Genomic DNA, 13,063 nt, shown 5'->3' with positions numbered 1-13,063 from the left:
TGGGTGAGATTGCTAGAAAGTGACAAAACCATGAGAAACACCGCCATTTAGGGTGGGCAGAGGAAGATAAACCTGCAAGAAAACTGAGAAGAATCAGCCAGAAGAATGAGAGGAGAACCAGAAAAGAACATTATAATAGTTAAAGGTTTTGAGAAAGAAGAAGTCAACACCATTGTCAAATGCCACAAAAAATATCCATCAAGATAAGGACTAAAAGGCATTTCTTAAATATAATAACTAGGCAGTCACTGGTGACTTTGGTGGCAGGAAGAGCAGTTTCGCTGGAGATGGAGTATAAGGGATTGAAGGCTGGTCGGAAGCTGAGGACATGGAGACGGCAAGAAGAGATGTCGATTTCCAAACCCCTAGTGAAGAAAGTAAGACAAAAAGAGGCCAGTAGAGGAAAAGTAAGTCGTGGAAAGCCATTGTGAAATTCACTACAGTGAGGGGTCGTCATTGACAGCGTACTCAAGGGGATTTTGGAGTGCTGGTCATGTTCTCGTTCTTGATTGTACAGTGCACAGTTGTTTACTTGCCCACTTTATAATTAATGATCAATTACGCTATATGATATATGCACTTTTTATACATATGCTATCTTTTTCAATAAAAAATGAATCAAGAACTTTTTTTAATGCTAAAGATCTAAGCACAGTGTATGTATATGTACATATATATATATGTCTATTTTTTAGTGTAAGCAGCATATTTAAATACAATGTGAGGTGACACTAACTAACTGCTCACTGATCCATTTGTCCTTTTCTTTCTGGCACACTCAGAAGATCATATTCCCCATCTTCCCCTGAAGTTAAATTGGGCCATGTCACTAGTTCTTTGCACAGCAATGTGTGCAGAGATGTTCATCATTTACAGGCTTGATACATACACTCTCCCACGTCTTTGTACCTGAGAGAGATAAATTTAAAAATGACAGAGACACATGATGGAAGGAGTCTAAATCCCTATGTCATCATTTAAAGAAAGCCACCTGGAAGAAGTGGCTGATACATATCAAAAATGCATAATTTTTGTAATGTCACTGAGATTTTTGAATTGTATATTACAGCAACTAACATTAACTATTCGGTCTAAAATGAGATGTAAGCAAAAAGATAAAATATAACTGAGTGTGCAGCATAATGGCAAAACAGTGCTACTCTGATGTCCGTAATAGCTATGCTTTTTCATATCAAATTCACTCAATGAGAAAAACACTAAAAGATTTCAAATAAACAGGTGACTAGTCCTAGGCTATGTAGCAGACAGCCTCAAAAGTGGCTCCCAACATTCTCCGCCTCCTGGTATTCATGCTGTAGTGAAGTTCCCTTCCATTAAGCATGGTCTGAACCTAGTAACTCACTTTTGACAAATAGAATATGGAAAAAGTGATGGGTATCACTTCCAAGATAAGTTATAAAAGACTGTGACTTCATCTTGCTGGAACTTTTCTCTCCCTAATCTCTTGCTTGCTCACTCAGATGAAGCCAACGGCCATGTGATAAGTTGCCCTATGGAGAGGTCCATGTAACATGGAATGGAACTTAAGGCAGCTTCCAGCTGCAACCAGCCAGGAACTGACTTCTTCAGTCCAACAGCCCCGGAGGAAACAACTCCAGCCAACAATCACCTAGGTAAGCTTGGAAGTAAATCAACCTCCCCTAGAGCCTTCAGGTTACTAGAGCACCTGCCAACACCTTCATTGCAGCCTTGTGGAAAAACCCTGAGCTGGAAGGCCTAGCTCAGCTGCACCTGGAGTCCTGACCACAGAAACTGTGAAAAAATAAATGTTGGCTGCTTTAAGCCACTAGGTTTTGGGGTAATTTTTTGTGCTGCAATAAATACTGAATACAGTTTAGTGTTAGGAAAATAATATCAGTGCTATGCATTTTGTTAAAATCTCAAACTATGGAGCCAGATTTCCCGAGTTTGAATTCTAGCTCAACCACCTTGGATAAGTTACTTAGTCTCTCCATCTCTCAGTTTCTTTAACTGTAAAATAAAGGTGATATAATAATAATTCATGAGGCTGTTAGAATAATGAACTAAATAGTATCTGTACAGGACTTAAAAAAAAAATCCTGGCACATAGTAAGAGCTACATAGTATTTTTTTATAAAAATAAATAAATAAATTTTTATGCTCCACTCCCTCCACTATCCTGTGTGGTTTATTTCTAGTAAATCACCTCATTTAATACTCATGATTACATGAAGTAACTATGCTATTATTTGCCCCATTTCATAGAGGTTCCTGCTACTCAGAGGAACAAGTAATATACTGTTAGAGTAGAGATTCAAATCCAGGTATGTTTGAGGCCAAAGTCATATCTTCCTTTCTAAAACTTACCTTACACATCACTCTGGAGCACCCTGAAGTCAGGGGCTATGGTGAGACTTCCATTCACACAAACAGCAACAATTTATGGCAGTAGTATTCAGTTAGAGGGTATCTCAATGAAAACATTCTTGTCTACTTCAGCCCACTTAAGTGAACTGTCAATAGGAATAATGAACAACATGCTTGATTTATATTTTTTTTAAAAAGGATATTTCCTGACATGTGTCAGATGTTCTATAAGTATTTATTGGAAATAAAACAATTCCAACAAAACTAAAAAAAAAAAAATGCAGATATTTATCCTCTTTAAATTTCAGTAAGAACTACCTACATCCTCAATGCTAAAGTTTTTTGACAAGCCTCTTCTGTTTTGGAGAAATTTATTCCAAAAAATATTCAAGCAAGCTTAGGGATTATAAAGGTGATTCTAGAGAAAAATATGTGTGTTATTTCAGATATCAAATACAACATCTAATTCTATTTCAGTGGATATAAAAAGGTTTTCACTGACAGGCACAATAGAGAAGGAAATTGAATAATAACACATTTCCTACCCTGAAAGAGTACAGTGGCCTAGGAACCGCCTAAGTAAACTTCAGAGCACACGTCTAATAAAATGGCCAGATGTCAAAACAGATAAAAAGGTTCACAGACCTGTGACAATTTGCATCTGAGGCAAGAAAATATTTTCAATTATGTTCCATTATTCAAGACTCTTTCAGCTTAATATTTATCATGATAGGCCGTTTAAGAGTGGCAGACTCATTATAAGATCATTTTGTTGAATTTAAACCTTCTTAATTGGGAAAGGATTATCTATAATGAGCATATTTTCATTACTCCTCCTTGCTGCTAAGTATCCTGGCAAATGGCAGCTGCGGTAAATTGACCCTCATGTCCCAATCCAGAAGATGACAGGGTTCGAGCTTGGCCCTGAGTAAAACACATCAACAAGCCACAGAAATCCTCAATGCCAAAGGAGTTTGCAGTGTAATAAGGAGATCTTTCCAAGCTAATACCAAGAGCCTCAGAACAAGCTTGACCCTGAGTCCCAATCTTAACAGTTTCAGGATAGCTCCAACTTAATCTATTCATTAATGTATTCATTCAATCAGTCAACACACAATTAGTGCATACCTTCTATGTGCCAGACACTGTTCTAGCAGTAAAACAAAGAAAAATCTCTACCCTTGAGGAGTTGTACTTTAGAAATACTAAAAGTGAGCTACATAAATGTCATGCAATATAAGATGATTAACAGCTAAAAGAGAAAACAAAAAGCAGAAAAGAGGAATATGAAGAGTCAGTAGAGGGAGATTATATTTTAGAATTTAGAAGGCATTCAGTGAAGGACTCACCATGATGGAGATGCTTACGGAGATTTCAGGAAGACTTTCAGTAAATGAGGAAGTGCTCTATGTGGGTAAGTAATGGAAAACAATTCAGATCTAAAAAACAGCAAGTGTGAAGTGCCTGAAGCAAAGCACATCTGGGAGGTATGAAGAGCAGCAAAGAAAGACAGTGTAGATGACACACAGTGAACAAGAGGAAAGTTGTGAGAGATGTGGTCAGAGAGGTCATGGAAGCCCGGCCATGAAGGACTTCATGGGTTATACAGAGAGAAGAGCCAAGGGGCATCACTGAAGGGTTTACAAGTCACCCCGAAATAAGAGCTAAAAAGAGACACAATCTGATTTACATTTTAACAGAATCTCTCCAGCTACTGTTGGGACAAGACTGAAAAGGACAAGAACCAAAAGAGGGAGACCAATTAGGAAGCTACTGCAGAATCCGGGAGAGAGCTGATTGACAGCTTGGACCGGAGTGGGAGTGTTAAAAGTGGTAAAATCCTGTATATACTTGGAAAGCAGGATAATGGGATTTGCTGGTTGGTTAGATATAGAATGTGAGAAGAAATAAAAATGACTCCAAGATATTAGGCCTGATTGTTGACATTGTCAAAGAGAGAAGGACCACAAGAGTAGCAAATTACTGGGAATAATATAAGAAAATCAGTTTGGATCACGTTTTTTTTTTTTTAATTTCTAATGGAAATGTGTAGTAGAAATTAGGACTGTTCACAAACATTTATTTTTGTCTCCTTTTAAGCACTTTAGAGAATCGTATTCCCCTATTCCCTTTGACTTGATTAGGCCAAATGAAAAGGGCACAAAAGTCACCTCTGTCACTCACGGTCAGGAGTTTTAAGAGCCAGAATAAGATTAGTCACATCCCCTTCCCCTGCCAAGGTGATCAAAAGACCTGAGCCACCAGTCAATCTGTTTTGCACATGTAGCATGAGCAAAATAAACATTTGTGTTAAGTCTCTGGGATATGAAGGCTGTTCCTCATTGCGTCAAAGTTACATTCTCCAGACTAATGTAACATTTAAGTAGAAAAGTTAAGAAGGCAATTGGATATATGATTCTGAAGTAATAGAGGGATATAAATTGGAGAACTGTTAAAACATAAATGTTACTAATATTGTAACTGGTTGTGATTAGCAAGGGAATTAGTGATGTTGCAAAAGTCCTGGAAAATTCCAAGATATTGAGAGGTCTGGAAAATGAAGGAAATCATATACATTGAGAAGAACCAGCAAGAAATGTAGGAAAAACCATTGAGTAAAGTGTCCTGAACGCCAAATGAAGAAAAAGTGTTTCCAGGAAACAGTGCCCATCGAATAAAATATTGTTGATAGATCTAAGGATTAAAAATTGACTATTAGATTTAACACTGTAAATGTTACAAGTGACATTGACAAATCATTTTTGTTAGAGATGATGCAAGATAGCTCCTGTACTTTTGTCCCTGGGATTAAGGACAAAGAGGTCAATGATCGAGGTTAGTCTTTCTATGGTAGGTAACTTCTGATGCTATTATTAGATTTTATGTCTTTATGCGAGTGAGATAGACATACTTTTGTTTTTAAAAGCATTTAACAGGCCTTATGTTCTTGGTTCTTCTAATCTAGTTTTGTAAGTTAATATCACCAGCTTCACAAGTGACCCTGAAATAAGAGAATATTCTTACTTTTCTGATATCTTTGTTACATTATTGTAACAAAGGGACGTAAAGGGAGGTCCCTTTACCTCTACACTTCTATCAATCCCGCTCTGACATTTTAAGAAAGTAGAGAAAAATCTCTTTTTTAAGTATGAATTACAGTTTACCCTTGAGTGACATGGATTTGAACTACACAGGTCACTTATATGCAGATTTTTTTCAGTAAATACCCGTACTGTTTTTGTCCACAGTTGGGAGTATGCAAATCAGAGGGCTGATTAGATGCATTGATCTATGCCATTGTATATAAGGGACTTGAGCATCCTCGACTTTTGATATCTGCAGGGGGTCCTGGAAACAACTCCCCAAGGATATCGAGGGACAACTGTAGTAGTTAAGTTTTGGGGGAATCAAAATTTATAGGCAGATTTTCCACTGTGTAGGGAGGTCAGCACCCCTAACCCTGCATTGTTCAAGGGTCAGCAACTGTGTTCTCTCAGTACTTGATCTCAACTACTTTTAACATCTCATTTTAATGCTTATTATATTGTTGCTTATGAAATTATTCATTGATAAACATCAAAATTTTACAATGCCCTTAAGTCTTCTCTGACTACAAGAAGTAAATTGGAAATAAAACCATAGTACATTTCTGATTTTTAGTCTGAATATTCTAATGTTGCCTAACGGTAGAAGTATTTTAAACACCAACAAGTACAATGTAGTTAAACACTGGCAAAGAAAAAAAAGGACAGTACCTCTCTCTCTCCCTTCTCAAAAATATTTTATGTCCTTTAATTCTGGTCCATATAAAATATAGGTCCATGACCGATAATGTTCAATTAGTTATTGTAGGAAACAAAGAATCATGCAAAACATCTATTCTTCAACTTTCCACATACATTTAAATACTCCGATATGTCTATTGTGAACAATTTGTTCTTCTAGAACATAAATATTTTCCTCTCTTCGAGTACACAGTATATATCCTATTAAAGAGCAGTTGAGCAATTCAATGTTAAGACATTCATTCTCACAGATGTACACATAGTAAATATCCTTTGGGTTATAGAAAGCTTGCTAAATTGACATTTATAGGACTTGCTAAACTAAATTACTCTTTTTTTTTTTCTTTTTATTAAGTCTTTAGCTTACTTTGGAGATATTCTTGAAGACTTCCATGTCTCATCAACTCTGTAATAATATAAATTGGATCTTCTAAAGTGCAAACAGCATAAAGCTGGATGAGTTTCGGATGTCTTAGGTTCTTCATTATCTGTGCCTCCCTCAGGAAGTCATTTGGATCCATTGAACCTGAAACAAGAAGAGGGGAAAATCACTTTCTGTTATTGAGGCATTCCTATCCTCACAGCAGCCTGGTGGGAATCACCAAGATTGCTTCCTGCCTCTCAGTAAAGTAAGAGCAAAGGTGTCACAAATCTTCAGATTTATCAAAGAAGAGAATTACTTCAGCCAGGGCAACTTAGTAACTGATGTGTTGGTGCATCAGGGTATGCAGTTTTTGTGTTATGACCTGTAGGTGAAGAAAGGTTGATTCCGATCCATGTGAAAAATGGAGAAAAAAGGAGAGACTGGCAGTGTAATTGATAAAGCAAGGCAGGCATCTTAAGAACACAAAGAGAAGACATTCTATTAACACGAATGCTGGAAGACACTGAAAGTTTAATTACTGCAGCCAGAGCTTTTTGGTCCAGGATCCAAGGAAAACTGATAGCTGCCCTGTCCTTGGTACCCACTGTGGGAAGAGCTGGATAACAATCCCAGAGCAATGACATTTTGCCATATTTATGTTCTTAATTCTGTAGGAACATATGATATAGACTAAGTAGAAAATATTCAAAAGCCACCCCCAAAACTTAGTGTTTTTCCCACCAGTCTTTTGTGTCTGACTTAAAACTGACATTCAACATTTAATTCTATATTAATACTTCTACAGTCAGAGTTTTAATAGCTTGACCAAATAGTAAAGACTCATCTATAATTAAATTGTATTTAAACAGCTCAACTCTGACTCACCATGCAAAGTGCCAAGTAGTTAACATCAAATAAAATCTAAGGAGGAAGTATACCTGGAGTTTACATTTTATCAGTAATTTTTAAATCTTTCATTTCCTTTAAGAAATGATGTTTCAGAAGTATTACTGTAATTGAAGAAATATTATCATTTCACATCTCAATTTTCACTATGGATAGTACAAATATTTCCACTGATGCTCAAAGAGTCTGTTCCATTCATCATTCTCTCAGGTTGAAGACTTCACAACTGATGTGTGATCTCAGGCATAGATAAGCTTTGATATTCTAAAGTAACACTCTGACCTGTTTACTAATGTGAAGTTAGAAAGAGTTACATATGGCCTGCAGATCATTTCGCATAAAGCATTTAGGCAGTCTGTGCTTTGGTATTTCCTTTAGAGCCTAGAAGTTCAGAACCCAAGTTTAATCAAACTCCAGATTCTGAACAAATCCTGGTTCGCTGTGTGGCTAATAATCTTACTGACATCATAAAATCATTATCAGGATAATAACAATTCCTGGCACATATGCATTCAATGACTATTGACCATTATTATTAATATGCATATTCTAGGGTAAACCAAACAGATCAACTGTACATATTTTTTTCACAGGTTGAGGAGAAGGGGCAAGGATTTAAAGAGGGAAGATAAGAGGAATTTGCCTTTCCTCTTTTTCATCATATTTTGCTGAGCTCCCTCAATTTTATCTCTACCATTGGCTTGCTACACATAATCAAATAGGAATAAAATCTTGAATCATAGTGGCAAAATGGAGCTGAATATAAAAGAGGCACCCAAATTATAACAAAGGACTTTGTTCTTGGTTGTTACAACAAGTTTGGCCTATGGTCAAATATGGCTATAGTGGGATCCTCCCTGCCCTCCTCCACAAAAAATAGTCTGATTCATGAAGCTTCCAGTAATGGCAAAAATTACGATCACCAATTAGACAACTTATATATACAATATGTCTCTATGTTGATGCTTTGGGTGGGCATCAGATTCATAAAATGCAGGACACTCAAATTATTGCTAAATCAGACTATCCACAATAGACAAACCAATTGAGCCTCTGCAGGTGAAGTCTGGATTACTGGTTACAGCTGACCAGCTGCACAGCAAAGAAGACCCAATCTCAACTCAGTTTGTAATGCAACATTAAATATTAATTTTTGCCTGTCAAAGCTACTGTGGGAGTTGATTTCAGGCTCGTCTTTATTGCACAATAGTCTGCTAAGCAATAAATAGCTGCTAAGATTGATTAATGGCCCCAGTGAAGTGAAGACATTTAACCAATCACCAAAGCTGTTTGCTGCTATTACACCGTAAATCAATAATAATTATTCCTGTTGGAGAGAAAACTATCATGGTCCTTTTTTTTAATATAAGAAATCTAATTTTTTGTTCTCTTTTGACCTCCAGAATGGCTTCCTTAGAGAGCAATGTTAGGATGGATAGCTAGTTGCTTCTTTATGGAAAAGAATAATTAGGTTGGACAATACAGTTTAATTTCAATTGTCAAGATTAGGATTCAAAACTATATACATGCAGTGACTGTGAAAATCTCAAGTGCTGGAATAGATTGTCCTCACATGGAGTACTCACATGGCATCTGGCCACTTAAAAGTGTTTCTCCATTGTTCCATGTTGTAGGTGTAAATGCCAAGATTGGACTTCTGCACTAGCGAATTTGCACATCAGTGGACATCTGTCAGCAACCCGTTGAAAGCTAACATTTATTAAGAACTCACTGTGTATGTTTTATATACATTGAATCCTCATAAAACCCTATGAAGTAGGAGCTATTATAATTCCCACTTCTAGATGAGGAGATTCAAGAGGTTAATAAATTGTCTGAAGTCACAGAGAGCAGAACAAAGTTTGGACTCAGATTTCTCTTACACCAAACTCTGTGCTCTTCACTATTATATCAGAGGGTCCCAAACTTTCTCAGTTCATGGCACATTCATTGCCTCGGTAACTTTTTTCATGATGCCCCTAAGCCAAAAATTAATACCTAACAGTTTTTATTGATTATTTGGTTAAATCCAAAAAACTTAAGCAGTATTTTTGTCCTAATGACTTAATATCCATTTTTAAAAAGTAATAGAAATAAAGTGAAAGAAAATAATAATTATATCATTCTTAACCACCATTACTTACCAAAGAGATATATGCATATACTGGACACTGCATAATTTCTCATCTCGGAAGCATTGCTACCCACATTTCCTATTCCACACTGATTTTTATGTGGATCTCGCATTTGATCACAGCAACCATAAAAAAATCCAGCTTCATAAAGCTATGTCAGCAAAAGGAATGTAACACGATCTAATGCTGAAACTATGAATTACCTTAGTGTGTAGCAGTTTGTGAAGTATTTGAGATGTTTATCTTAAAACTTTTAAATACCCTGTGACTCCCCGTGAATTCACTACGGTGTCCCAGTGCGCCTTGACACGCAGTTTGGATACCATGGTTTTACAATAGGCTGATAGCCAGCAGTACTCAGGTGCTCAAGTGCTGCCACCAAGTGGCTTTCTAAATCTCTAAGAATTCTGGACGAGGTAAATAATAGAATACCCCCACTTTGAGAACTATATTCTAGCCTCTGGTTATTATTTTTACCTATGTTTTTAGAAGTAGATATGAGGCAACTACAGTGGCATTGCCCTTTCGCAGAGTGTCACTTCCTGGGAGTGTGATGCTATAATAGTAGATGGGAGTTCAAATTCTAGCTCTGCCTTTTACTGATTTTGTAATAATAATAATGATGATGATTATAATAATAGTTTTTATTGGTTACATAGTATGAACTGGACATTAGATAAAGCGTTTCCACTAATAACCTAATTTAATCTTCATAATAACACTGCTAGGTGGACCTTATTATTAACTCTATTTTGCAAATTATAAAACTGATGCATAGAGTAGTTTAAAATTTTACTCAAGATCATATGACTAGTAAGTCTTATGAAAATTACTTAATCTCTCTAAATTCTCCCATTCCACCTTTAAAATGGAAGAAATAATGTCTGGCTGAATAAATATTGATTTTAATATACTTTTAATTTGCACCACAGAAAAAAGAAAAATGGAAGAAAAATTAGTTCCTACATTTTCAAATTTGATGTCTTTTAGATGCACCATTTTACCTTTTTGACTATACACAATTAGTATATAATAAATTAGTCATTCCCTGAATAACTTCAAGGTTCCACTAATTTTTTTAAAGTATTTTTAGTAAGTGAGAATTTTTTAACTACATCTAGAAAAAAAGAAAGAGAGGAAAACTGGACAGTTGACCCCTAACTCTAGAGATGTCTTATTGAAATCTTGCACTGGGGATATGTTAAGACTTAGCTGATCCAGGAACATGTGCTTGCCCTTACCTTCTAAAGCCTCAGCCACAGGTTGTGGTCACCTGGGCCAGAGAAAGTGATTACAACACTTGCTTGGTGCTTGCACTGGCTATCCTGTGACCTCTTGGACATAAATAGTGGCAAGTGGAACTTACGAAAATCAATATATGCTATTTAACCTTTGACATTCTAATTTTCATACCTGGTTTTAACGTTTTTACTGCTACTGGGGTGGTATTGTTCCATAGGCCTTCCCACACTTCTCCAAACTGACCGGATCCTAATCGCTTCAAAAGCTGTATAGAGTTTCGGTCTATCTCCCACTGGTCCACAGTTTTATACGACAAATCAAAAGGAGCTGGAACTTGTATCTGTTTCACAGAATAATTAGAATACTTGTTAAGAAAAAATATCAACAATTTTTGATTAAAAATAATCATCTACATACTTTAAAAAAAAGATTATTTTTAAAAACAAAATATCATAAATTTTATTCTAATTACTTTAAAATGGAAACGGTGTGGCAGAATCTGTATCATTACCTCTTCAAGCTGGTCTCGCCTCAAGTCCTGCTAACTCAGATACTTTGCTGTCCATCTGTCCCACCCCACACTCAATGTCTCCCTTGCATAGGTCTGGCATGATTTCTTTCTGCCTCTTTGCCTAGCTAAATCCTTTCAATTTCACAGCCAAAGTGAAGTTTCCACCTGATCCACAATCATTTCCCAAACTCTTGGGCCTAAAACATTTATTTTTGCATAATTAAAAAGTTCGTCTTTTTTTAAATTCATTTGTTTGTTTATTAGTTCATTTACTCATCCGCTTAATAAATAAATATTTTTATGTACCAATTATGTTCCATTCTGTAAACAAAACAGGCAAGGCCTCTGCTCTCCTAGAGCTCATAGTCTAGTTTATCATCTACCATTGGAAATTTATCTTATCTCCTCCACCAAGTCATAAGCATCTTCAGTGCATGGAAGACTGCCTATGCCTCTTTGTTAAAATTTTACCTCACCAGAAATCAAGAATATTGGTTAAACTGAGTATTTTGTAAGCTATTTCTTTGTATATAAGCTTTTTATATAAGCTATATCTGTAAGCTATTTCTTAGCATGCATTTAGATACTTTCGTGGGGTCATTCCTGTACCATCTAAGATGTATATATACCAAAATGGCATATCAACTTGGCAGGATTTAACTCAATAAATTCTGTACATACTAGACAAAATTCTTCAGCTTCTATTTGTCCAGAAAATTCTGATCTGGCCTCACCATGAAGCTTTCTTTCACCAATCATCCAGATAAAAACCATAGGGCTGGCTGTCCCACCGACAGTATAAAAGACCTGAACTCTGAGGAGGAGCTGCGGGCTTGCCCCACTATAGTATATGACTACTACATAATTTCCAATACATTTAGATAAAACATGCAAACAACTAAATGACAGATATAGATAAGTTCTACATCTGTATAGCCAGATCAAACAATCAAACTATTAGAACAATTAGTTAAATGATATCTATATGCAGACAACTCAACCAAATAATAAACCTGGCAATTTCATATTAATATTCTTGAATACAGATCTAAATAAAAATTATATTCTAACACTTTTTTTTCCTCCAACCGTATCATTAAGTGCTCCAATAGCAGGATACCTGATTAATGTCTTAGTGCAAAGGATAAATATTTCCTGTCTTCAATAATTGCCTTAGCTCAAGGGTTGGCAAACTTTTTCTGAAAATAATAAGATAGCAAATATTTTAGGCTTTGTCAGCCATATAGTCTTTGTTGCAACTACTAAATTCTGTTGTTACTGTGAAAAAGAAAAGACAATTTGTAAATAAATGATTATGTCTATGTTCCAATAAAATGTAATTAAAAAGTAAGTGAAGGACAGTATTGACTCATGGGCCATAGTCTGCTTATCCATGCCTTAGATAACCAAATGCCATTGTTTTTATTTTCCTGAACTGACATATCACATGAAATATACTCCAATATCTGAAGGAAAAAAAGTTAACTTCAAAATAAATGAACACAGCTTGAAAGCATTTCACCTTTAAGCATGGTTTTCCCAGTTTGACACACAGGCCATCACTTGTCTTGGTGTAGTGGCTCACAAATTCATTCAGTGTTGAAAAGGTTTTTCTCCGAGTAAGGAAAAAGCCCCCTTCATCCAGTCTTCTGATTCTGTAGTGTTTCACAACCGTTTCGTCTAAAACTGGAACCCAAAATAAGTCTTGTTAATAAACTTCTTGCCAAAGCCAAACAGATTTACTTATTTTGTGGTGATAGTTTCAATGCAT

General features: G+C 35.9%; 1 protein-coding gene across 1 annotated transcript in view; it reads right to left on the bottom strand.

The window, feature by feature from the left end:
- Positions 1–13,063, bottom strand: part of FRK (fyn related Src family tyrosine kinase) — a 95,008-nt gene that overhangs the window by 4,043 nt on the left and 77,902 nt on the right. The window contains exons 3-5 of the mRNA XM_011364782.2: positions 12,815–12,978; positions 10,953–11,121; positions 6,502–6,660 (exon numbers count right to left, since the gene is read on the bottom strand). Of these exons, the coding sequence (XP_011363084.1) occupies positions 6,502–6,660; positions 10,953–11,121; positions 12,815–12,978 (492 nt within the window). The remainder of the gene's footprint in view (positions 1–6,501; positions 6,661–10,952; positions 11,122–12,814; positions 12,979–13,063) is intronic.

Source organism: Pteropus vampyrus, unplaced genomic scaffold, assembly GCF_000151845.1.
Source record: "Pteropus vampyrus isolate Shadow unplaced genomic scaffold, Pvam_2.0 Scaffold101, whole genome shotgun sequence".
NCBI classification, from domain to species: Eukaryota; Metazoa; Chordata; class Mammalia; order Chiroptera; family Pteropodidae; genus Pteropus; species Pteropus vampyrus.
Note: the sequence above shows the minus strand (reverse complement) of the source record. Positions and strands in the feature narration are given on the sequence as shown.